The sequence below is a fragment of the Lasioglossum baleicum genome, chromosome 14 (assembly GCF_051020765.1).
Source record: "Lasioglossum baleicum chromosome 14, iyLasBale1, whole genome shotgun sequence".
NCBI classification, from domain to species: Eukaryota; Metazoa; Arthropoda; class Insecta; order Hymenoptera; family Halictidae; genus Lasioglossum; species Lasioglossum baleicum.
The window spans coordinates 7836320-7864084 of NC_134942.1; the positions used below are offsets into that span (position 1 = coordinate 7836320).

The 27765-nt window shown below is 39.1% G+C and overlaps 2 protein-coding genes across 2 annotated transcripts in view; one reads left to right on the forward strand and one right to left on the reverse strand.

The window, feature by feature from the left end:
* Ror (tyrosine-protein kinase transmembrane receptor Ror) overlaps positions 1-27765 on the forward strand; it is a 322401-nt gene that overhangs the window by 99650 nt on the left and 194986 nt on the right. The window lies entirely within an intron of this gene.
* On the reverse strand, positions 82-22657 carry LOC143215772 (uncharacterized). Its single transcript, XM_076438198.1, has 2 exons — positions 19914-22657; positions 82-672 (listed from the first exon to the last, which is right to left on the reverse strand). Exons 1-2 carry the CDS (start codon positions 20367-20369, stop codon positions 595-597), a joined length of 534 nt encoding a protein of 177 aa, XP_076294313.1. The 5' UTR covers positions 20370-22657; the 3' UTR covers positions 82-594.

The window sequence follows — 27765 nt, forward strand, 5'->3', positions numbered from 1 at the left end:
ATAATTGCGAAATGAAAAATATGAAACCGGTCATTTAACTGACAGTGGTAGGGTCAGTGTTAATTTTGTTAAGCGTTTGAACTATGAAGATCGAGATCTTTAATTTTGCTAAGCGTTTGATCTACGAAGACTGAGATCTTTAACAGTAAATCTACCGAGCACTAAAAGCAACTAAAATGTCTTAGCTTTACAAAAATGACGAGGCTCTATTTATTTAGATTCTGTGCAATTTTTATTATAATATGTACCCGAGTAAAAAGATTTATCGAATCAATTTTCATGTAACCAACTTCTCATAGTTTCAATAATTGTGAAATGAAAAATATGAAACCGGTCACCTGACCGGCAGTGGTAGGTTTAATGTTAATTTTGCTAAGCGTTTGAACTACGAAGACTCGGATCTTTAATTTTGCTAAGCCTTTGAACAATGCAGATCGAGATCTTTAATTTTATTAAGTGTTCGAGAACCGTGGAGATTGAGATCCTTAATTTTGAACTGAGATCTGTTTTCTGATAAGAGAAATTGTTACTTTCTGTTCTTCAGAAGAAAATTCCAAGTCGGTCGTCTCGGTCTTCGTGGGTGAAGAATCTTCCTTAATCCAGCAACGGATCTCCTAACTTGTCAGATGACTGCTGGAATTCTTCTCGTTGATCCGTAGACGACCATCTAACCTGGAAAGAATAAAAAATTATTATATACTATTTACTGCATTTTTACAAATTTCTTTCACAAGAAACATAATCCAGAAGCGCAGATTCTCCCCCATGACGGATCACCATTACTTTTTATACACCCTGTACGTATTCATTAAAATATTGGGTCGTTCGGAAAGTCATTTCGTTTTTCGTGTAGAAATGACATTGCTTCCATTTGTTATTACTAATCTTAGTTTAAATCGCAAAATCGTGGTATATCTTGACAGCTGGCATTTCGGATGTAACTTCCTACCTTGCGGTGCTTTCTAATCTTACAAGTATGTGTTTATCATCGCATCAAATATGCAAAATCAAAGTACGCGTTTCCATCACCTTCTGCTTGTTTATTACCGCAAGGATAAAAATGCAGTGCACGAAAGAAAAATTTGTGCGCTCTGTTTAAGGAGACGAAGTACCATCGATTACTATTTCTTTCGCTTTTTTCCAACATTTTTTATGCGGTGCACATTTTTTATGTTTTGCAAACAAGAAAAGTCATATAACTCAATATTTTGCTAACAAAAAACAGAAATCCATGGGATCTTTAAGTTGTCGGAAAAATCGCAAGAGATCATAGAACAAAATGTCATAAAACTTATTCTAAACGGTAAAAAATTGGCTTTCATTTTCCCTTTAGAAAGCGAAATAACTTTCCGAGAACGACCCAACAGTTTCACACGTGAAAGTATATTCGACTGTTCTTAAACTTCGTTAAACTTTGCACACTAGGAAGTTCTGATATTAAGCCTCGAGGTATCCTAAGCAGAAAATGTTTATTTTGCTTCCCGGGAGTTTGTGTTCACCTGTACGTGCAAGCGCATTGCCTACAACCTTGCACCACGAGTCTACGCAATTTTAGCACAACTCGTGTTACTAAAAACGTGTTAAATTATAGCTGCTGTCTTGTCGACTGCACGGCGCAACAATTTTTCTCGGAAACCGTGGAATAACATCGAGCACGAGCTGCAAGGGTGGGGGTGCGTTTAAGGAAATTCGCGGATGGACAGTTCGCTGGAGATTTGGGGGTATCGCAGGGTGAAAAATCCAGGTCGACCGCAGGTTCATCGTCGTTTGAAGCATGTTTCCCTCTATCCCAAAGGATGGGCGATTAAAGCGTTCGCCAGCGGGCCGATTTACCCTTGGAAAAGCGCGTCCTCTCTCCCCCCCCCCTCTCTCTCTCTCTTCGTTTCTCGCGTCTGCACGCGTCGCCGCCGGATACATGGAATAGGAAAACATTCTCGCCGGTGGAAAGCGCCGCTGGAACGTAAATCTATGCTTTGAAGAGCGTTTTTGGTCGTCTCTCTGACTCTCGCATCGGCGAGAGAGAAATCATCTCTCTCTTTCGCCATCGGTTCTCTTGGTCCACGTCACACACGGAGTCTGGGAAGTGACATCAAAGAGGAACGGTGGCGCCTACGAAAGAGAACCAGAGAGAAAGAGAAACGGAGTAAGAGGATCAGAGAAAGAGAGAAAAGCTGTGATAGTGAGAGAGCATGAAAGCACAGGTGCATATCGTCGTCGTTCGTTTGTGGGGTGTGTTACTTTTCGGGATCGGGGTGGTTGCGAAACAGGAGGCAGGATGAAAGCGAATATGGAGGACGACTGGCAAGGAACTCGCGTGAAAGAATACACGGGGAACGAGAATAATGGCCACGGATTCTGTGAAATTAATTTTTCCGGGGGACCCCGTGTTCCGTTTCCATCCCTGCGGTATACCACTTGAATTTAAAATAGTAAATTCGCTTGAATTTAAATGTTTCGGAGGGCTCCGTGGTTATTTGCTTTGAGGTTATGGTTTGCGAAACTTGTGAGAGCGCCGCAAGGTAGCGAGGCAACCAATTAAGTGGGAATGTATGGGAGAATTATGGACATGGATTTTGGGAAGAGCATGACGTCTTTCGTCGAATTAAAAATGCACATTTCCGTGGATATTTTTCGTTGACTAATGCTGAAATAATAAATTAAGAGGTTCTTTCATCGACGGTCGAGAAACAAGTCCTTTTGTTCGGCGCCGCTGCTAGTAAAAAGCAGATGCAAGCTGCACACAAATACGGAGGGAAATCGCAAACGAGAGGATTCTGAAAAGAAAGTGGATTAACTGAAAATACGAGGAACGAGAACAATGCCCGTGCACTTTATCGAATGAATTTTTCTGAAGATTGCATTTCGGTTAATAATTCTTGGATTTCGTTCCGCTCGCGGTTTATTAATGAATGGGGGAATAGTTGAATTTTAGAAGTTATTCGGTTGTGAAATGAGTTTTATTGTTTGGAGCTTAGAGTTGTGAAACAGGGGATGAATGTAGCTTGAAAAGAGGAGATGGTGGAATATGGAGAATTGAGAGAAAGCGGGGAGACTGGAGCAAAGCGGAATGAAAGAAGATAAAATAGTCGGGAATAATGGCCGTCGACTTTGTTCAATGAATTTTCACGAATGTTCCATTTTGTAGTTTTAATTTGGCGCGATGCTTCGGATTGAAAATGCGTTTTCCATCAATTTTATTCCCTTTCAGATTTTATATTATACGTATTCTTTATGAATATTTTGCAGGAATATTTTCGGGTAATCTCTCTGATAATTCATTTTAATATTTCTGACCATTTTGAAATGCAGATTTCTTGTATGAATGTTCGCGCCATTGTGAAGATGAAAAATTAGGATTTAGAGGTTGAAAGCGTTCACTGTGGAAGTCTGAATGCACAAGTGGAGAAGAAAGATGGATAAATAGGCCGAGCCGCTTCAATATTTAAATCAAAGCGCGTTTAGAGGAAAAGACTTTGAGTCCTATAGAAATGGGGGCTCGAAGAGGAGAGTCCTAGAGAAAGGAGAATGGTAGAGAGAGAGCCAAGAGATTACGGATGAGAATCCTAGAAAAGGGGAGTCCAAAAGAGACACGTGGAATACGGAGAATGGGATGAAATGAAGTGGGATTAAGAATCAAGGACCTTAAAACGGGATGCATCGGGGAGGAAGGGATGAAAACAGAGGGACGGTTGAACAAGCAGAAGGGCGGATCAAAATGCCAGATAACAAAGGTGGAGATCAGGAGGACATTAAGGGGATCAAATCAGGAAAGTGGGAGACCCGCGTAGAAAGACACTGTTACGGGGATTACTGGCACAAAGAGAACCAAGAAATAAAAATATTCAATAGAAGCGAGCGAAATTAGATCCGGAATTAGGACGGGGAAACGAACGGCTAAATAATTGTTTCGTTGCCTTATAAATCCCGCCCGACCACGTTTCATGCAATAAACACGATCATCAAATTTATTAAATGACAGAAAAACAATTCCGACAGAGGCTCGATATTTGAATAAATTTTTTAAAATGATTCGCGAATTGTTTTGAAATACGAACGCGATATGATTTTTAATTATTCGTATGAATCGAACATTCGCGTGTGAAAATAAATATCGGGTTATTCCCTATTTCAAGGAATTACCGCGTGGAAATTTTAATTTAAATTCGGGGTAGAGGAAAAAAGGAAGGAGGCGCGGACGATATCAAAGGAATACAAAGCTTTGTGTAGCTACGAAAAATATTAAAAATATTATAAAAGGAGCAGAACAAAAGACGAAGAAAGACACAAACGGTCCTACGCCGAGTTCATCAGACTAGAAAACGCTTTGACAATGCGCTCATAATTGATTTACAAGCGGCGTGTGTTCCGTCAGCGTTTTCGGGACCTCGCGATTGTTTCGGATTTCTCTGGGATTAAGTAATTAAGGGAAGGAGCACGCGGCGTTTACAAAAAACGGTTAGCCCGCACAAAGAATATCTTGTACAGACTCGCGGAACTGTGGGAACGTTCGCGGGCCGCGTCTGTCCAGGCACAGTATTATTCTACTGTGGCTCTCACGTTTTAAAATTCAACCCCTCGAGTCTCTCTGTTTTTCGTTGAGCACTGTGCTGCGTTTACAAGGAGCGACACGCGGAACGTTCTTTCCTCTCGTTTCTTCTTCGCCGGGAACTTTTTGTAACAATATGTGACATTGTTCTTCGATGAACAATTTAAATGAACGATAGACACAATGTATTAGATGATTGCATGATTTTTCATGATTTTCGACCTACAACTGCAATTTTTACCACTTTCGATTGTTTCTAGTTCGTACGACCAATTAACCAATTTCAATGAAATTTTCAGAATGTATATGATTTATACGAGTTCACAAAACACATCTTGTAAATTTAAGCTAGTGGCCCAGCTAAAAAAGTTGTAATAATCAATTTTTACTATCGTTTTTCACAATTCCGATCAAATGCATTTTTTCAATATATTTATTAGACGTCATTTACTATCGTTTCTAGTTGGTACATTTCAATGACATTTTCAGAACGTACATGATTTATACGAGTTTACAGAACACATCATTTAATTTTTCGCTAGTGGCCCAGCTAAAAAAGTTGTAATAATCAATTTTTACTATCGTTTTTCACAATTCCGATCAAATGCATTTTTTCAATATATTTATTAGACGTCATTTACTATCGTTTCTAGTTGGTACATTTCAATGACATTTTCAGAACGTACATGATTTATACGAGTTTACAAAACACATCTTTTAAATTTTCGCTAGTGGCCCAGCTAAAAAAGGTGTACTAATCAATTTTTACTATCGTTTTTCACAATTTCGATCAAATGCATTTTTTCAATATATTTATGAGACGTCATTTACTAAATTAATCCTTCCAGCCTTACAGAGAAATTTTAGTCCTTTGGTCCGTTTATAATGAAGTTGTTCTGATTTAAAGTGTGTGTGATCAATAGATTGCGGATCTGTATGCAAAATAAAAATTGTCTGCATCGATTGCAAGGGATAAAAATGAAATTGAATGTTATTTCATCCCTTCATGATTCTAATAGAGGATAAGTCATATATTGGCATCTTCAATTTTCAAAATTTTGCAATCATTTTGGATTTCGTCTGCTCAATCTCTATATACAAAAATGCAGTGCTGACTCATTCACACCTTTATGATCTATATAAGGGATAAGAAAGGATATTTCGAAATTCAACCCCCAAGGGGGTGAAAAGGGGTTGCAACGTTTGTATGAGGAATATTTTGTTCGTGGTCGGAATTGCTTGAAACTCGGTCTTAATGCTCTTTGAAATAATTAATCAAACACCTGTTTCGGCATTTTAAAAAATTGATCCCCTAAGGGGGTGAAAAGGGGTTTTGAAATGTAAGATGGCGGCATAACGTAAAATTAAAACTCTCTATAGGGGTGAATGGGGGGTTAAAAGGTTCTATGGAGAAACAATATCAATTTCCGTGGGCATTAAACGATTTTCTGTGCGAGCGAAGCCGCGGGCAAAAGCTAGTCTTTCTATAAATACATAAAGATCCGCAGTCTGGTGATCAATTATACGCGTAACTGTAATTGATTAACAAAGATGTATTCTTTCAAATTTAACCATTGAATTTTATTTTGGTACACTAAACACACTACACACGACTTACATAAAGGTGTCTCATTCGAACCAATTACTGAAAAAAATGTTTCAAACAAAACTCCACTTAGTCTCCAGGTGATCTTTGTTCTATTTCAAATAGAACATGCATGTTTTAATTTAACCAGGCTTGTAGCCCACTGCGAGACGAGTTCGTTGGCCTGTTTTTCTTCCAAGGTCGATCAAGATCATTCAAGGACACTCAAGGTAGTTCATGATATTTTAAATATTCTGCTTTTACCGAATAGCTTGAGGATTTTCCTCGTCCGTTCGATCCTGCGGCTCGTTTTCGGGCGGAGGACAGCTCGAGGACGACGGTCCTCGTTAATCCTTCCTTCGCAGCGGCGTCGTTCGACCCTCCTCAAGGTTATGTACCGCGAGGGGGAGTTTCTGATAAGTGTCATGCAAATGCACGGCGTCCTTAACGAGTCCTCTAAGTTTTTGCCCGGCAGCGGGCAGCAGCAGCGGCGAAACTTTCGAATCGAGTTGCTTCGCGGTGGCCCCGCGGCATTAAAATGCATCCAGGCTCAAATGAACGTGATTACAGTCGCGGGCATTTCGGCCGGCAAACGACGGAACTTCGCCGAACCACGGAGCCTCTCTCGCAAGAAACTTTCTAGCAAATTGAAAAAAAAAAGAAGAACGAACTTGTGAAACTCGGACCGTGATTGCCGGACGGAACCGTTTGTTGCTCGATATCACTGGCCGGCCGGCCGCCCCCGGCTATCGTTGTTTGTTTTAACAATAATGCAACTTCAGACGGTACACTGGGAAAAGTAACACGCAGAACATACGGAGAACTAGCAAACGGATTTCCCGCGCCACAGGAAATATCGGGATTTCGCGCGCTTAATCTCGGATGACATAGTGTTGGTACGTCGCGCCTCGCATAATAATACCGTGACGCGTGCCGGATTAATTTCAATTCCCGTTTTCTGTCCTGGCTCCGCGGAATACGATGGGCTTCTTTTTTTCTCGGACGAGCTGAATTGGAATTTTTGCGAATTAATTTCGAGGATGTTGAAGGAAAATTTTTCAGTGTATCATTCTTAATTTAAGCAGACATTTTTACCGCTTTGTAATTGTACTATTAAATTGCTCGTTGCGTCAAAGACTTTTACATTACCTCTGAAGTAAAAATAATATTGAGTTTAATCGCGTTTATAATTCATTATGTTTCCCATGTCCGCATTTCATAAAAATTCATCAAAACCCGTAACTTAATAATCGAACAGCCGGTTCCACGTATAATTACATTTTCTTGGTGTAATGTTCAAAGCTTGCAGTTTAAAATCAATTTACTGCGACGGAGAATAATTTTAATATTTCAGTGCTGTGGAATATAAAATTAATACTTTATTCAATTGTACCTCACACGCTCGAATTTATTTCTGAAATTTCTGCATAATGCATGCAAATGTTCGAAATGAAACAGTTTTCGTTTTATTTGAAAAATATCCACTGATCGATTCTTCGAATGAAAATGAGGAAAAGTAGTTCAAGATCGATTTTCGAGCGTTATGGTTGTTTTCAGACCTGACACACTAGAAAGCGTAACCTAGTATCCGACCATTCCCCGAAAAAATATAACGCATCCTTTTTATTTACTTACTTTCGCGTTAAAGCCGACGCGGTTCGTTTACGTTGGGCGATCTGCGAATTTTCTCCTGTCATTTCTTATTTACAAATCGATCGCGTCTTTTATTACGGGCGTCGATGTAACTAATTCTCTAAATTTAAACTGCGTTGGAGTTACTGGATCAGCGTGTGCCGTGGCGTTACAAAACATTTCTAGAACACAACAATAAATAATGGCCAGACTGGTTCCGGTAGGAAATGCAGATACATAAACATCTTTACAATTTTTACTAAATGAATACTATGGAAAGATATTGTCAAAATGCAGATTGAATCAGTGAAGTTGTATAAAGCACATAAACGAGTAAACATCTCCAGATCACATAATTGTTTGGAACAGTTTACCCTGAGCGCGTAACAGGCGATCGGTCTGGAGACTTTAACGATTTCCGGATATGCGTACCGATGACCGTGTGTTAGGTGTACGATCGGTTCGATGACGTAAAGCAGATGACTCGTTACGACGGAATTACCCGGCTCGCCTTTGCGAAGTGAAAACTTCGCCTTCTCTTCCCGTTCCTTTAAAGTTTCAACAATTCTGCACTGGGCCAATCGAGAATGCTTCCTCAAGAAGTCCACAAGAAAAATATTCTTCAGGTATAAGCACAATTGTTAATACAATATCGACCTCAATACTATTTCAGAGTCCTGAAAAATGTTTCTCAAAAATTGACCCCGTCAAATATTAAAGAAAATACAACATAAAAATTCGTTCAAATGAATCGATTAAAATATTCTTCCTGTAAAAGCACAATTGTTAATACAATATCTACCGCAATACTATTTCAGAGTACTGGAAAATGTTTCTCAAAAATTGTCCCATGAAAAATTTAAAAAAGTACCATTTTTAAATGCGTTAAAATAAATCGATTAAGATATTCTTCAGGTAAAAGCACAATTGTTAATACAATTTCTACCACAATACTAATTCAGAGTCCTGAAAAATGTCTCTCAAAAATTATCCTCGTGAGAAATTGAAGCAAGTACAATTTTAAAATTCGTTCAAATAAATCAATGAAAATATTCTTCAAGTAAAAGCACAATTGTTAATACAATATCTACCATAGTACTATTTCAGAGTACTGAAAAATGTTTTTCAAAAATTGTTCCCGTGAAAAGTTCAAGCATGTACAATTTTTAAATTCGTTCAAATAAATCAATGAAAATATTCTTCAGGTAAAAGCACAATTGTTGATACAATATCTACCGCAATACCATTCCATAATCCTGAAAAATGTTTCTCACAAATTGACCCCCTTAAAAAATTTAAAAAAGTACAATTCTTAAAAATTCGTTCAAATAAATCGATTAAAATATTCTTCAGGTAAAAGCACAATTGTTAATACAATATCGACCGCAATACTAATTCAGAGTCCTGAAAAATGTTTCTCAAAAATTGACCCCGTCAACAATTAAAGAAAATACAACATAAAAAAATTCGTTCAAATAAATCGATTAAAATATTCTCGAGGTAAAAGCACAGTTTAAAAATCTTGGAAATATTCCTCGGAGGACCTTTTTCCCGAGAGCCATGTGCCGGACCTCGGTTTCACGAGCAGCAGGCATATTACTGGTTCGAAAAATTGACTCCTCCTGGCACGGCGAGTCGAGCTCGGCGAGATTGTCGCAGATGCGAGCCAGTGAATCGGCTGCATCGACTGCATACAGAGCGTGCCGATGACGGTGCATTTGTGATACGGTCGAGGTAACGACAACCCATGGATTACTCGCGCGACACGTGTTGCCGACGTTTACCCCGCGTCACGTTAACATGTGCATCGGCGTCGTTCCGCGTAAGTGCACGCAGAAGTGCACGTACACGTGGTTTCGGCCGGTCGATCCTGTTGCGGATGATTTACATGCGGTCGCATAACGCCGGCTGGGGGGTCGTGCGAATTCCACGCGAGACACTTATCCTTTCCCCGTTCTACGAATTTCCCCCTCCACCATTCGCGACACAGAAATTTGCAGAATATATTGTCGTTTTTAAATACAGATCAAAATTACAATTATACGGTCACTGACAATTTAAAGTGGACACCCTTAAAAATCGCATAACTTTTTAGAAATTGGACCAAAGGACGTGAATTTTTTTCAGATGTTAGACCGGCTAGTTCGCTAGAGAATAAGTAAACAAAAATTTAATACGACTGCAATTGGTAGGAATTATACAAAACTTTTAAAAATTATGTTTTGTCAACTTTTTTATCTGGGCCTGTAACGATAATTTAAAAAATGCGTTTTATAGATTTCGGTAACTTATATGCATACTGAAAATTTCATCGAAATCGGTCTACATTGCAATGAGCTACATACGTTTAAAGATGAGAGCTTAAGGGTGAAAGTCGCAGATTTTCAGCCTTGCCAGGGCATTTCGCCCTTACGTGATCATCTTTAAACGTATGTAGCTCATTGCAATGTAGACCGATTTCGATGAAATTTTCAGTATGCATATAAGTTACCGAAATCTATAAAACGCATTTTTTTAAGTTATCGTTACAGGCCCAGATAAAAAAGTTGACAAAACATCATTTTTAAAAATTTTGTATAATTCCTACCAATTGCAATCGTATTCAATTTTTGTTTACTTATTCTCTAGCGAACTAGCCGGTCTAACATCTTAAAAAAATTCAAGTCCTTTGGTCCAATTTCTAAAAAGTTATGCGATTTTTAAGGGTGTCCACTTTAAATTGTCAGTGACTGTATCTATGGTTACAAGGAAAAACGCCGCATGTCACAATTTCAAAAAATTTGTGATTATGCATTCATTGAGCTTTACACTATAGGATTGACGTATTTACCAGAAAAAATGTCACGAAAACAAATTCGATAGTCTCGATAAAATAATGCAATTTAACCGATGTCCTATGTCGAAGCATTAGTGATCAAAACTTTAAACGGCTATGTCTCGAAATTGAAAGTGTGTGACATGCGACGTTCTTCCTGACAACCACAGATATTAGGTTGGCAACTAAATTCGCGACCTTTTGTTTCGTAATTATTTTATTGTATCATTATAACCTCATTCGGTGACCATTCCTTTTGAACTGTATATCATTGGGAAGCTCTGAATTTTTCGATTTATTTGATATAAAATACTCGTACTTCGAAAATATATGTAAATGACTTTGTTCGAGAAAATGTGGAGGTTGCGAACATAGTTGCCAACCTAATAAAATGAATTCAAGTGATTCAACGCTCTCTGATTTATCCGGGATTAGTGCTGTATGAATTATTCGAATAATACTTCACGTCTGCCGGGAGATCGGTTATTTTATAATTATCCGATGAAAATCAATCGACGCGAAAACCGAGCGAACGGACAGCCCAAATAATGTACAGCCCAGCCGGGGAATTTATAATTTTCATTTATATAGATTAACGAAGAACGTAAATAATTGAAATGAGTATACGAATGATGAAGCGTAATTAGCTTATCAGCCATTAATCATTGTATAATACTTTTGATTGGACAATAATGAGACGTCAATAATCCTGCTGGACATTGTTCCGAGCGGCCGTACTCGCAGAAGCTTGAATAATTCTTAACAGAATCATAATTAAACAGCCCCGTAATTATTATAATCCCGACTGTTTTTATTATTTGGTAATAATGAACGGAAAATAATGGAACACTGTTGATATTCGATATTAACGAAATTAATATTTGCTAAAATCAATATGGTGTGATCGCGCAAATTACATATTATTTTCTGATTAAAAATTAAAATATTTTTCTGTAAAACAGTTACTGTTCATTAGGGTGGACCTTAGCTATACTTGATGAAAATTATTTTGCAAGATTTTTTCCAAGGGTCCCCCCAGAATTGTGACAACGGTTGAGAAAATGATCTGGAAAAAATTTGGGGCAGATTGGATCATGGAAAACCGACGCTCAACGAATTTGAAAATTTTTTTTTTTTTAATCTTGACATAAATATACGTTGTAATATATCGTTGAATTTGACTTTTTTTTTCTCTGTAAGAATCCATATATAGCATAATCAGTTGTTAATAGAAAAAACATCCGTGACCTTGAAAACTTGAAAAAATGACCTTGAAAAAAATTTTTTTTCTCTGATGCTATATTCGCCTCCTTATATACTACAACTTTTGTTTGAAGAGTTTTTTCATATATACATAACTGACAGAGATATAATAGAGTTTATTTTAAGCGATCGTAAATAATCTTGTAGAAGAAAGATGAACCAAAGTACCCAGGTGTTTAAGATACGTTTTAAATTTTATCTGAAATATATAATAATTGTGTTTCTGATAATACTACAGTTTCTTAAATAGTTAATTCGTATATTTTTTAGAATTTTAGTTTTGAATGCCTTCCAAGTATAACTGTTCCGTCGTAAAGAACCGTAGTCCTTCAGAAAGTTCGTATATCTTTTGTAAAGAATAGCATCACGGAGATTTGCCTTTCGCACCATTTTATGACACGTTCGTGTTCAAACGTAAATAATTGTATTCATTCGCAAAGAACCGTTGCACCGTGATCCTCCGTCAAACCTTTATCTTATGACTAGCTCGCGACTATAAGGACCTTTTCGAAGATTAAGCAAAGTAGCTATTTGGTTACCATCCAAGATGTGGTCTAAACATTTTATGCAAGCTCACCCATTCTTTATACAATGATTCCAATTTTTCGATGCAATTCTTAAATACTTTCGTGGGAATTTTGACTTTCTGCCAAAACACTTGATCTTCCTGGATAACTGAGTGAGCACTACCGCGAACACTCAATTTCACATTGCGCAAATTGGGAAATAGCACTCTTAAAACTTGCCCGTTGGATGGCAATTTTGCACCTATAATTTGGGTTTCTGCGTGCCCGAGTAAAAATAATTTTTTCCTCGTACCTTCCATTTGAAATTTACTTTCACCACGCCTAAGACTCGGAACCAGAACGTACTGTACTCTTAACTGTTTGCTCGCGGACGCGTCGGTTCACGAATTTGTTCGAGTGCTTGGACTGAACTGAACGTGAACTTGACTTTCGAGGCTCCTCTATGGATCGAGAGGGCGGCTTTTTACCGATTGTCATAAGCAAGAAGATACCCTGATTGGTTTGTTGGATTTTGGATTTTCCAATTAGGACACCTTTAATTGTTCAAGTCTTCTACCGATGATTATAAGGAAGAGTTAGCCCGAGGGTAGAGTGGAGCGATACCTAACTCGAGTAATAATGAAGCGTCTCGGTACCTTGAAACCGTACTTACCAGGCGCAAATGTTTTTTAAGACCGTATTTTAATGGCCGAGGATAATCGTTAACGGGTACCAAGTTTAGGGTGCGTTGCAAGTTTACAAGATACACATCTAGGATGGTAACCAAATAGCTAGTTTGCTTAATCTTCGAAAAGGTCCTTATAGTCGCGAGCTAGTCATAAAATAAAGGTTTGACGGAGGATCACGGTGCAACGGTTCTTTGCGAATGGATACAATTCTTTACGTTTGAACACGAACGTGTCATAAAATGGTGCGAAAGGCAAATCTCCGTGCTGCTATTCTTTACAAAGGATATACGAACTTTCTGAAGGACTACGGTTCTTTACGACGGAACAGTTATACTTGGAAGGCATTCAAAACTAAAATTCTAAAAAATATACGAATTAACTATTTAAGAAACTGTAGTATTATCAGAAACACAATTATTATATATTTCAGATAAAATTTAAAACGTATCTTAAACACCTGGGTACTTTGGTTCATCTTTCTTCTACAAGATTATTTACGATCGCTTAAAATAAACTCTATTATATCTCTGTCAGTTATGTATATATGAAAAAACTCTTCAAACAAAAGTTGTAGTATATAAGGAGGTGAATATAGCATCAGAGAAAAAACATTTTTTTCAAGGTCATTTTTTCAAGTTTTCAAGGTCACGGATGTTTTTTCTATTAACAACTGATTATGCTATATATGGATTCTTACAGAGAAAAAAAAGACAAATTCAACGATATATTACAACGTATATTTATGTCAAGATTAAAAAAAAAAAAATTTTCAAATTCGTTGAGCGCCGGTTTTCCATGATCCAATCGGCCCCAAATTTTTTCCAGATCATTTTCTCAACCGTTGTCACAATTCTGGGGGGACCCTTGGAAAAAATCCTTTGGTCGAAAAATAAGGTCCACCCTACTGTTCATATTCGACATTAATGAAAATTCGCTAAGATCAATATATTGTGGGGTGGTCGCGCAAAATATACATTATTTTCTGATTCAAAATTAAAATATTTTTCTGTAAAACAGTTACTGTTCATATTCGACATTAATGAAAATTCGCTAAGATCAATATATTGTGGGGTGGTCGCGGAAAATATACATTATTTTCTGATTAAAAATTAAAATAGATATCAAACAATTTGTTCTACAAAATCGGACTTTTATGGCCACACTATTATACAACAGAGACGCAATATTTTTTATAAAGCAGATTTTCTCGCGTCGCAGTGACACTGGTAAAGTGGCGACGATCACGTCCGAAGCCTCGCGAAGCGAAAAAGAGTGAGCCCGCAATCGTACCGCGGGTCGGAAAAAACACTCCGATCCAATTTATCCCGCGACAGTTTTCTGTTGGGGTCGGCGAGGGTGGGGGGTCGGGGGTTGATTCACGGGCTCGTGTGATTTAGAAAGGTCTGGTTTGCGGGGGGTGGTGGAGACCCGGGCGGTAACCCGCTTTCGAGGACAGAACGGTAACCGAAGTTTAAATTGGAGGGGTCGGCCACTTAAGATTCAGTTCCATAAACTGGAAAGTTCAGCCCCACTTTCCGCAGCGCGTCGCGCCGCTCGCGAACTTCCGGGATGTGGGGGGGGGGCCGCGCTTGACGCTGCAATTAGGCGAGTATTTTCGATCGAATTCAATTAGCTCCGCGCCGTGGACCGCTCGCGATACACCGGAGACAAAGTTCACCAAACACAGCGTCTGCCTGCTCGTTTCGGGAACATTGTGCGTATCCGATCCTCCCACGCACCACTCGAACGCGAAATCCGCGCGGCCCTCTGTTGTTCGCCGCCGAGCATTCGCGTGCAGCCAGCTGCGATTTATTTTATCGAAGGATGGATGCGTCGGATCGGCCGACCCTGAAGCTCCCGTTACGCTTTTATTTTATTTATTGCAAGAAAGGAAGCTTGGTATATTACCCAACTTAAACTAGCAGGCTACTTGTCCCAATTACTGTGTCATTAATAGACCGCGATTTTTATACATTTACGACAAAATGAGTAGTTGCAATGTAAAAAAACAGTGAAAAAACATTAAAACATTATTATATTAACACTAAACCTACCGAATTCTGAAAGCGATTGAAATGTTTTAGCTTATACAAATGACAATCATCTGTTTATTTAGATCTTGTGCAATTTTTATTATTAAAATGTATAATATTCAAATGTTCTCGGCGCAACGGTTCGATCAGTTTATAGGAAAAAAGCAAAATTTGCACGTTAGTTAGGAACTTTCAACGTTTCGATCTTCATTCAGATCATTTTCAAGAAAGTAGAAAAACTGCGTCTGAAAAATATATTTTCACCATGTAAAACCAGAAACTTTAAAATATCTGCGTAACCAGAATGTAACAATGTAACAAGATACTGCAATAATTTACTTACATTGCTTTATAAAGATTATAAATACGGAATTGAAATTGTCTTAGCACATGCTGCTTTCATGTCGTCAGACAGGATACTGGATCATAGATTTTTATTATTTGGATGAAAAAATTTATCGAATCAATCTCCGTATATGTAACTTCATAATTTCTATAATGATGGAATGAAAAATATAAAACTGGTCATTTGACCGGCAGTGGTAGGTTTAGTGTTGAGAAAGAAAATAAATTTCTATCTCAGTCCAGTTTGTTGCAATTCAGGTATGCAATTCTGCTGTTTAGTTATAACTACATTATGGGGAGACCAGTTCGCAGTTGTTACTATCATAATTGAAATCAAAATTGATGAAACACATTGATTATCGAACTCTTTCGTCTTATTGGACATAGCAGGTTATTTTCCCCGAGAGAAAAGTGCCCGGTCCCTAGTAAAAAAGCTTCAATGCTCGCGTCGATAGAAAGAAGGCGATAAAGTTCTCATCGATGAGAAACGATTAACGCGCCTCTTTCCTAGCAAAAGCTGTCGCGATGAAAACTTGATCGATCCTCGAGGAACGAGCCTTCTTCTTTTCTCGACGTGTCGGCGATCGGAACCGAAATAGCGTCGCGTCGCGGCGCCGTTTCAGCGGCTGGTGATCGAACGACGACCACCCGGTCGGCTTTTCACCGGAGTATATTTGATCTTTCGTTGGGCGAAACCTTCCGAAATCGTTACGTTTCGAAGATAAATAATTCGCTCCTTAAAAAGTTTCGCTGGAAAACAAACCACTCCGGAATGTTTTTGACGGGGACTGCTTTGTTCTCCAAAGCTGACGCATATCTTGGCAAATACGATAGAAGTGCTGGCATGATTAGTGTCGTTTCGATCAGCAAACTGTCACGAATATGTCACCGAAAGCTTCACGAGCTGCTATCCAATAAAATTTGTAGAATCCCATTTTGGAAATATGTGAGAGCAAACACCAATAAACAGTCAAACTAACGTTTAACAGAGCAGTTCCTGACGAGCCCAATCCGCAGCCATTTTCCACTTTCAACCCCAGCAGGAAGATCGAGGAATCTGCACACTGCTGTCTAATAAAATGTTTTGAATCCATTTTGGAAATACGTGAGAGCAAATGCCCCAATAAAAAGAACAGTGGAAGAAACGTCTATCAAAAGCAGTTCCTGAAAAAGCCCGCTTCTGCTGTCTAATAAAATTTGTTGAATTCCATTTTTGGAAATACGCGAGAGTCCAGTGAAATAAACGTCTAGCAAGTTCCTGATGAGCCCAATCTGCCCAATTAATCTGGCCGAAGCTCTCGCCGGGACAGTTCCGCGGCCTCGGAAAATAAAATTTCCCGGAGGCGGCCGGGCAAACGGGAAAACCGAGGGAATTGCGCCGGAGAAATGAGGCCCGCGGTAAACGGGCAACTCCCGCGTTTCCATATTTCAAGGGTGCGTCCGTGTTTCGACGAGCAGAACCGTGCAAAGTCATTCCGAGGCGGTTTCACCGGCGCAATAAAAGGGGGCCAGCAATAAAGACCAGTGACGCGGACTAGCTGAAAAAAAAAACGAAAGAATTCTATTTTTCTGCTCCAGGGCAGTTATCGCCCTTCCCCCTACAACACCCCCTGCGACCAGGATGTCTCGGTGGTTGTACACCTTCCTGTGGGACAGTTGACGGACGCGCGGGCAATTTGATTTTCTCTGCTCTCTCTCTCTCCTCCCTCCTGCGATCGCGTTCTCTGTGCGGGGAATAGAATTTTTCGACAGAAAATTCATTTCTCTCTAGATTGTGCCTTCGTAGAACGGATCTTATTGTTCGACTGTTGTTTTGTACATTTTCTGCAAGCTTGATAGCAGCTCCAACCCCGTACAAGGAAAATGTTTAATATAATTTAATGTAGTGACTGATTTCATATTTTCTGAAGAAATTTTTCGCACTGCTTATCGATTGTCTTAATACAAACTGATTAATTTATGAAAAAAATAATAATTGGACCACTCGCTTGCCATTTTATTATTATCAATGTGGTTTTGAGAATATTATTTTTAATTTATTTGTTTAAGAATATTAAGAGTATTATTAATGTGGTGACTGATTTCATATTTCAGGAAAAATTTCTTTTTACAATCCTTGGAATTATACAATATATGGGAACTAGATATTTTATATTAAATATTGATTTATAAAAATATTAAATATTAATACAATATAAAGGAACTAAAATGTATGGAACGTAATTTTCATTGGTCATCGAAGACTACTCAAGTCTAATACAAGTGAAAGAAATAATAATTGGATTACTGAAGCCACGTCGCAACTATTAAACAGTGAAAATTTGAGTATTATTTCGCCAGCATTGCTACCTCCGCTCGAAATAAAGTACCAGGAAGAGTCCACAGTTAAAACTCGGTGAAATAGAACGTTGACGCTCGTTAACGGAGAGGAGAGGCGACGATCTATCCACATTTTTCGCATTCTGCGTGCAACAGACAAGGTAACCCGAAACGTGGCAGTAAAGAAAAAGAAGAGGCGCGAGACAGGTCGAACCCCTCGCGGCGAGAAAATAAATTTCCAAACGAAGGCTGCATTCTTCCTGAATGAAACGAAAGGGAAGACGTATGTGCATTCCTAAAGCCACCATTCGTAATCCAAACAGCCGGGTATTAATAGGCGGGAAAGAAAACAGTGAAAATTTTCAGCGACTGGGGTCTGACATTTCTCGAACAGCTGACAGCCTATCCAGAAGTACAGCTTTTTAACTGTACAATTTAATCACTCCCCATCCCCACCTACCATTTTGCAAATCTATAGAAGTAATTTTGGACACAGGGTAGATCAGAAACAATAGCGTCGCGAACCACATGTACACGGTGGATACTCAAAATTCTAAATTTAACACGGAACAGGGTATAGATCCAGAACAATAGCATAAAGCACCATCACGTGTACATCGTGAATACTCAACATCTCCCAATTCGACACAAAACGGGGTACGTCGGGAACAATAGCATCGAGCACCACGTGTTACGGCGAATGCTGCGACGATGACTCGAAATGTCTGGATCCGGCACAAACTTTTATTCCCAATTTCCTATATCACCATAAATGAATTTTTCTTCTTAATACTAGAACCAGCGAGCACAAAGTTGCATTTACTTAGATTTCGTATCAGTTTTGTTTAAACGTGTACTTCAATACAGAAGTTCACTAAAAACATTTCTCAGAAGAACACATTTACAATTTTAACATTCCCCAGAGAACAAATCATTTTTCAAGAACTGGAAGACCTACTTAACTGTTTGAAGACCCTAAATCACCACAAATTACTTTTTTTTCTTAGTACTAGAACCAGCGAACACAAAGTTGCATTTACTTAGATTTCGTATCAGTTTTGTTTAAACGTGTACTTCAATACAGAAGTTCACTAAAAACATTTCTCAGAAGAACACATTTACAATTTTAACACTTCCCAGATAACAAATCATTTTTCAAGAACTGTAAGACCTACTTAACTGTTTCCTCGAAGACCCTAAATCACCACAAATTAATTTTTCTTAGCACTAGAACTACCCCGAAGACAAAAATTGCATTTACTTAGATTTCATACCAGTTTCGTCGAAATATGTACTTCAATTGTTCACTGAAAACATTTCTCAGAAAAAACACATTTACCGTTTCAACATTTCCAAAAGAATAAATCAAAAACAAGTGATGTTGACTGATCCGGTAGTTCCAGCGTTAAGAACTCGAAGACCTACTTAACTGTTTCCCCGCACGCAACACGTTGGAACCTCGAAGACCCACTACCCCGATTACTGCGGTCGTTCTAAAAAAGCGATTCTCCGTCTGCCATGGCTGTCAATCGGGTCGAATCGAACCTGGCCGATTCCGCGTCGTAAATACGGGCGGTATGATTGCCGGATGCGTCTGAATCATCGCCGCAGAAAATATCCTCGACCCCGAAGGAAGCGTACAGTCGTGCTAGAGACATCCCCGCTAGAACCTAGACACGGAAGACCGTGCTGACCCGTTCCCAGTTTCGTTTTCACACATGAACTTCGACATGGTCGCCGATCGAGCGGTCGACGGGTGTCTTTCACGACAGTGGCACTGGGAAGCACGTGAACGACACAGTGCTACAAAAAACGGGGTTCCTTGCAAGAGAAGAGAGGAAGAGAGAGGGAGGGGGGTGCAGGCTAGTCACAAGGAAGTACGAGAGACACACACGCGACACACATTCCACTCGAAAGGGCGGAAAAGAGACAGGGAGAAAAAGCGAGAGAGGGACCATCCCGGAGAACAACACAATGCCTTTTTCATCCTCCTTTTACTGGCACCTCACTAACGACCGGGAGCACGCTGTCCAACCTTCTTGCTCACTTTTTTCCCTCGGTTTTTGTCTCCCGACCCGTTGGTCCCTCTCTTTCTCTCTCTCCCTCCTCTTCAACCTTTTTTTTTTTGCTACACAGCACGGTTCAGAAAGGCAGGAAGCCGTTTCCTTCTCTCGACGTACCTTCTCGTTCGTCTTTTTCTTTTTTTTCCGTCTCTCTTGCCTCCTCTCCCTTTTGCGACCAACGGTGTTGTTCTTTCTCACCGGCACGAGCCTTTCTTTTTTCCTCAGCCCTAGCTCTCCTCTTCCTTCTTCTTCTTCTTCTTCTTCTCCTCTCTTCGTCTCCTTTTCTTGCGCGTTCGAGTCCTCCTCGCGTCCTCCGATGGCTCCTCTTCCTCTTCCTCTCGCGGTCCCTTCTTGATGCGGCCACGGCCGTGCGGAATTCGAACCGGGGTTCGATTTGGCGGCACCCGGTTTGAGCTGGTCGGCATAACTGCGTCCGAGTAGACCAGACCACTCGCTCCCCGACGCGTTTCCTTTCTCTGTCTCTCTTCCGCTCTCTCTCTCCGTTACTCTTCGGTAGCTCTGCTCTCTTTCTCTTGCTAGGCTGTTTCGGAGTTCTCCCTCTCTCTCGATCATTCTTGATTCAGTTCTCTCTCGCGGCTCGGTAGGCCACGAGAGCTCTGTCCTCCTCACGCCTCCCACTTCTTCAAGCTCCCGGTCTTCCGTCTTTCGCCTCCACCGAGATGTGTTTATCACCGTCTTCGCCCGCTAGCGATGGCTTCGAGATGATTTCCCGGATGCTGAAGAGCCCCCGAACTGCAGACGCGGATTTTTACGGATTTTTCGGTGATGCTGCCGAAAGTCGACGGGATTTACAGAGGTAGAGGAATTCTAGAGAACTTTTAGGAGCAGGTTTCAGCTGCTGTGGTTTCAGAGAACTATGATTCTGAATTTTTAGATGGGAAACAAGATATGTATATCTAGTCGGTTATATGTTTTGTTATGTCAATTTTTAGATTCGAGACTCGCTTTTGACGTAATCTGTAATAAAGTGGTTACGACGTGAGTAACATCGCACCACCTTGAACGTTTATCGCAAAGTAGAAGCAGCGAGTAACGCACAGACACGTAGTCTGAGGTCTGGTCAATAACAGATATGTCGGACAGGGAATACGATCTTCTAGGAACTGGAGTCGCATTTCAGTTTTGGGTTAATTGTTTACTCGTCCGCGTTGAGCAATTACGATCTTGAATATTTATATTGCAACAGAGACCAGTAAAATGACTATATCGTTTCTTAGAAATGTGGTTCTACATATTTTACGTTCTACTACTCTCTTTGCATTTATTAGAAGCTACTAGCACTGTTTAAAAACAAACTATATTATCAAGTTAGTATAAATTTCGGGAAATCCTACAAATTCGAATTCACTGAGCAACTTTCACAAAATCACGATCTAGAATATTTATTCTATAACACAGAGAGAAATAAAATGATACCATTTATCAAAAATACAGCTTGTGGAGTATTCCAAGTGTACAAATTTCGACAAATCCTAATCCACTGAGCAGCTTTCACAAAATCACGATCGAGAATATTTATACTACAACACGGAGACCGGTAAAATTATACTTGTTGCTTAAAAATGGTTCTACACATTTTACATTCTACTACTATTTACATTTATTAAAAACAACTAGCACTATTTAAAGAAAAAACAAACTATATTATCAAGTTAGTATCAATTACGGGAAATCCTACAAATTCGAATCCACTGAGCAAATGTCACAAAATCACGATCTAGAATATTTATTCTATAACACAGAGAGAAATAAAATGATACAATTTATCAAAAATACAGCTTGTGGAGTATTCCAAGTGTACAAATTTCGACAAATCCTAATCCACTGAGCAGCTTTCACAAAATCACGATCGAGAATATTTATACTACAACACGGAGAACGGTAAAATCATACTTGTTGCTTAGAAATATGGTTCTACACATTTTACATTCTACTACTATTTACATTTATTAAAAACAACTAGCACTATTTAAAGAAAAAACAAACTATATTATCAAGTTAGTATCAATTACGGGAAATCCTACAAATTCTCGAAACCACTGAGCAACTTTCACAAAATCACGATCTAGAATATTCATTCTATAACACAGAGACAGATAAAATGATACCATTTATCAAAAATACAGCTTGTGGAGTATTCCAAGTGTAAAAATTTCGACAAATCCACTGAGCAGCTTTCACAAAATCACGATCGAGAATATTTATACTACAACACGGAGAACGGTAAAATTATACTTGTTGCTTAGAAATATGGTTCTACACATTTTACATTCTACTACTCTTTACATTTATTAAAAACAACTAGCACTATTTAAAACAAAACAAACTATATTATCAAGTTAGTATAAATTACGGGAAAATCAACTTTCACAAAATCACGATCTAGAATATTTATTCTATAAGACAGAAACAAATCAAATTATACCATTTATTAAAAATACAGCTTGCGGAGTATTCCAAGCGTAAACATTTCACCAAGATCCTCAAAGCCATTACAGCTAAAATTCTCTTAATACTAGGACTATGACTTTCCACAATTATTTCAGCTGTCACGGTAACACTTTAAACATTGTTTCACCGTTTAACCAGAGGAGAAAACCATCGAATTAATAACATAGAAAAATTGCAAAAAATTCCAACAAAAATTCTGTTACACCGTCCAGATCCAACGACCCAGATTCCGGCAGCGGAAAGTCCGTGAAGGCCGTTTCGAACACGACGACCCCGAAACTGATCCGCGTATCCACTGTCTGACCCAGCGATTTTTCACCTGTTAGGGCTGAGAGAGCTCGGTCGGCGTGAAGCCGAGCGAGATGGTTCGTCTGGGAGCGAGAAAGCGTCGGCTGTTCGTCGTTTCTCGGGTAATTTTAGATCGTCGAGATAGTGTGTTGCCGCGTCGAGCACGCAGGGGGTGCACGGGGTGCAGGGGCTGTAGAAATGGATGCGGGGAGGGGCGAGAGAGGGCATGCTGCCGGAAAGAGAAAGAGCAAACCACGAGAGGCTGGCGTGGGGAGGAATAACAGCAGTGAAAAAAACGGTGCCGCCGCCGGAGAGAATCAGTATCTGCGAGAGAGAGAAGGAGAACGGACGTGTTCGGAGCTGTTTATGAAAAGGGAAAACGAATCGGGACGAGACGGAGGGAAAACGTCGCTGAACAAGGCCAGAAGCGATGGAGAGGATCAGGGTGAAGATAGCGATGGGACTAATTCGATTGTCGACAACCCGGGAAAAGAAACCCAACGACGGGACCTAAATTCCACGGACTTGACTCTGTCGGACGGGAACTTGACGCTTCGGGGTGACAGCGTGTCGCGCTGATGCGCTCCGGAGATTAGGCGCGCTCGAAGCCTTCCATTCGGCCCCTTTCATGTGTTTTTCCTTGTAATGATTAGAGTAATTGTCCCAGTTAGGGTAAATTTTTTCAAAATTTGTGCCTTTCTCCTATAAATTATGATTTATTTGACATGTAATCCAGTAGATTTGTACCCGGAGCGGCTGCAGATCGAAGTTTCAATCCTGTAGGATCAATAGTTCAGGAGCTATGCTTGCTTAAAGTTGAGCAATCTGCAGTGTTTTTGACAGGCAAGGGCGCCGCCATATTGGTAGTGACGGTCGCGCGCCGCTTACCGAGTTGGTTGTGATTAGGTAGAGACGGGAGGGGCGACAAGGACCGGCGGTTCTGCTCGGTAAGCGGCTCGCGGTCGTCACTACAAACCAATATGGCGGCGCCCTTACCTGTCAAAAACACTGCAGATTGCTCAACTTTAAGCAAGCATAGCTCCTGAACCATTGATCCTACAGATTACATACCAAATACATCATGATTTATTGGAAAACGGCACAAATTTTGAGTACGGTAAACTATAGAGCAGCCATCAACTATTTAATAGTCAACCATCTTGCCTCATTTGGTATGCGAGGAAAGGTGATCAGTCGTGTAAGAAAATGTCCGTCCCTGAAAGGCTGATTGCTGATGTCATTCGAAGTCACTTTTTCCTTTGCGGCAATGTTCTCCGCGGCTTTGTTAGGAAGTTATCAGTGAAAAACACGGACCAATCGGAGCGCACAGCTGCAGCGGACAGACTCCGGCTCAGCCAATGACAACGCTCGGCGGGACTAATTCCGTCCGCTGGAGCCGCGCTCTGTTTTTACCACGTTTTTCGCTGATAACTAGACTGCGGACCTTTATGAATATAGTACAATTTTTATTTATTTCAGATCTACAAAAAGACCACTACCACCGGAAATGGGATTCTATTTTATTCCACTTAAAATTCGTCTACAAAAATTGTAAACTGCATAAACATCCGCGGTCTGGCGATAACCAACAAAGCTTAAATGACAAAAGTCAAACGAGAACGAATGTTTATGTCCTCTTAAAAGAGAGTTTGAAGCTTGCCTCGTTATTACACGGATGTAAACTCCATAAATATTTTTACTGTTTTGAAATTGATCTACTCGTATCCGTCATAAATGCATAAAGAGAGAGTCGCTAACTCACAAAGATCTCGCACGTGCGGCACAGTTAAATATTCGCAACTAATGATTGAGCCAGCAGCCAGAAAAGTTTGTTCGGCCGGCGGGGAATCAGCGTGATTCACGGGTGGATGACCACAGACGATGGTCGAACGCCGTTTTTAACGACGTCACACTTTTCCATGGATGTCGTAAACGTCTCGCCTAAGTTACGATTATAAGGCGGATACCTATACGAAACGATGTGTGTTCGGCGCGCGCGCGCGAGTTCACGGTATGTAAATTTCTGCAGCACATTTCACGCGCCATAAACTTATGAATGAGCCACGCGCGGACAGTTGTCCGATCTGTATGTACGACGCGCGTGCCCGTCGTCGGACACCGGCGAAATTGGTTCATGATCATTGTGACAAGCCAGTTCCGACTGATTATAATTTCACTACACGCGGGTCGATTGTAATCGTGAATGACGAGGCGACCCGATTGCGGCTGATACCGCTCACAATTATACAAAACGCGTGCCATCTCTGATGGGGCGTTTCGTTTAAACGAACAGTTTAGAGGCTATTTCGAAATTCAGCAACGCACCAAACGCGGATGCAAATCTCTCGTGGTGCGTCTACGTTTTGCTAAAACAATTTGCAGGCAACTTTTTAATTGCAGACACAAAATGAATTTACAAAATGCTTGTCGTCGCTCTGGTGCTATTTTCACGTTTTATAAACTTAGTACTTTAGAGACAATTTTTAGATTGAATATATAAAATGAATTTACAAAATGCTTGTCATCGCTCTGATGCTATTTTCACGTTTTATAAACTTAGTACTTTAGAGACAATTTTTAGATTGAATATATAAAATGAATTTACAAAATGCTTGTCATCGCTGATGCTATTTTCACGTTTTATGAAATGAGTACTTTATAGACAATTTTTACATTGAAAATATAATATTAATGTACAAAATGCATGTCAATTCTGATGTTATATTTTCACGTTTGATAAAATCAGAATTTTTGAGACAATCTTTTAATTGTAAATAGAAATGAACGTACAAAATGCTTGTCATCGCTGATACTATTTCCACATTTTATAAAATGAGTTCTTTACAGACAATTTTTAAATTGAAAATATAAAATTAACGTACAAAATGCATGTCTACTCCGATGTTATATTTTTACATTCGATAAAATCAGAATTTCTGAGACAATCTTTTAATTGAAAATAGAAATAGACGTACAAAATGCTTGTCATCGTTGATGCTATTTCCACATTTTATAACATGAATTCTTTAGAGACAATTTTTAAATTGAAAATATAAAATGAATTTACACAATGCTTGTCATCGCTGATGCTATTTTCACGTTTTATGAAATGAGTACTTTATAGACAATGTTTACATTGAAAATATAATATTAATGTACAAAATGCATGCCAATTCTGATGTTATATTTTCGCGTTTGATAAAATCAGAATTTTTGAGACAATCTTTTAATTGTAAATAGACATGAACGTACAAAATGCTTGTCATCGCTGATACTATTTCCACATTTTATAAAATGAGTTCTTTACAGACAATTTTTAAATTGAAAATATAAAATTAACGTACAAAATGCATGTCTACTCCGATGTTATATTTTTACATTCGATAAAATCAGAATTTTTTGAGACAATCTTTTAATTGAAAATAGAAATAGACGTACAAAATGCTTGTCATCGTTGATGCTATTTCCACATTTTATAAAATGAATTCTTTAGAGACAATTTTTAAATTGAAAATATAAAATGAATTTACACAATGCTTGTCATCGCTGATGCAATTTTCACGTTTTATGAAATGAGTACTTTATAGACAATTTTTAAGTTGAAAATATAATATTAATGTACAAAATGCATGTCAATTCTGATGTTATATTTTCACGTTTGATAAAATCAGAATTTTTGAGACAATTTTTTAATTAAAAATATCAAATGAACGTACAAAATGCTTGTCATCGTTGATGCTATTTCCACATTTTATAAAATGAATTCTTTAGAGACAATTTTTAAATTGAAAATATAAAATTAATGCACAAAATGAATATTATCTCTGATGCTACATTTTCACGTTTGATAAAGTCAGAATTTTTGAGACAATCTTTTAATTGAAAATAGAAATGAACGTTCAAAATGCGTGTCATCTTCGATACTATTTTTACATTCCATGTGAAATGAGTAGTTGGGAGACAATTGTATAATCGAATATACAAATGAACGTACAAAATGCGTGTCATCTCCGACGCTTTATTTTCACGTTTGTTAAAATGAGAATATTCGAGACAATATTTTAATGGAAAGTACAAAGTTAATGTACAAAATACGTGTCGTCTTCATCGCTATATTTCACACTCGACAAAATCAGAATATTCCGGACAATATTTTAATGGAAAGTGCAAAATTAATGTACAAAATGCGTGTCGACTCCGACGTTATATTTTCACATTCGACGAAATCAGAATTTCCGAGACAATGTTTTAATTAAAAATAGAAATGACCGTACAAAATGCGTATCATTTCTGATTTGATTTCTACCAAATGTTACGCATGTGCAACAACCTCGCAAAAATTCGCAGCCGAATTGCAGAAGTTCCCGGAAGTCCATCAACTTCTCCTACCGTCTAGCAGCTAGTACAAAAGGTCGAGGAAAGAAAGAATTACCTTGGAGCGTCCCATTAGGAAGAAACTGATCTCCTTCAGTCTCCTTTTTCCTAATCCCAGGTTTGTCTTAATGTCGTCGACGGTCGTACGACTGTATGGATCGACTTGAATGAGAGCTAAGAGCAACCACAACCGGGCCAAAATTCGTGGCATAACGCCGTCCAATTTTAGTGTAGAACAACCGGCTGTGTACATGTACAAGTTTCAAGAATAAATCTGCCGAATCCGACCGCACCTGCTTCACCCCGATTTCCACCCCGCGCTATCCCTCTCGACGATTACACCACGAACATACTTAAGATTCCTATTTCACGTACACCACTCGAATTCACGTGTGTGAGGTGACCCATTAATACCTCCTCCTCATTTTCATGCGTGGCATTTTTGGAACGTTCGTATCAATTTGTGCATCCGGATTGTGGTTCCAAGAATGTCGAGGTTGTTCGTAGATACACAATTTAAATCGTTATTTTCAGTGACAACGAATTCAATGAATTCATAGTTCATGGAACTGTTACCAACATGTACGTGACGATTTTCTCTTTAAAATGAGCCCAAACACGACAGAATTCGGACCATATTTTCTTGTAGCACCTCGATTATCCGAACCGATATCTACATTTATTATCAAGTATCCAAATACGCGGTTCAATCTAAAATTATTTAATTCTGGCACACTTAACAGCTGTGTTGCACTGGCCAGTTCGGATAGCAGAGGTTTTACTATATCGTGGATTACACGAGTAAAAATAGTCCGATTTGCGTCGTGTTTGGACT

Coding starts and splice junctions, on each gene's coding strand:
- LOC143215772 (XM_076438198.1), bottom strand. CDS start 20,369: ATGATCGAGAGAGAGGGAGAACTCCGAAACAGCCTAGCAAGAGAAAGA. Junction 673..19,913: donor AGAAAAAGACGAACGAGAAG/GTACGTCGAGAG, acceptor TATTCTTTCCAG/GTTAGATGGTCGTCTACGGA.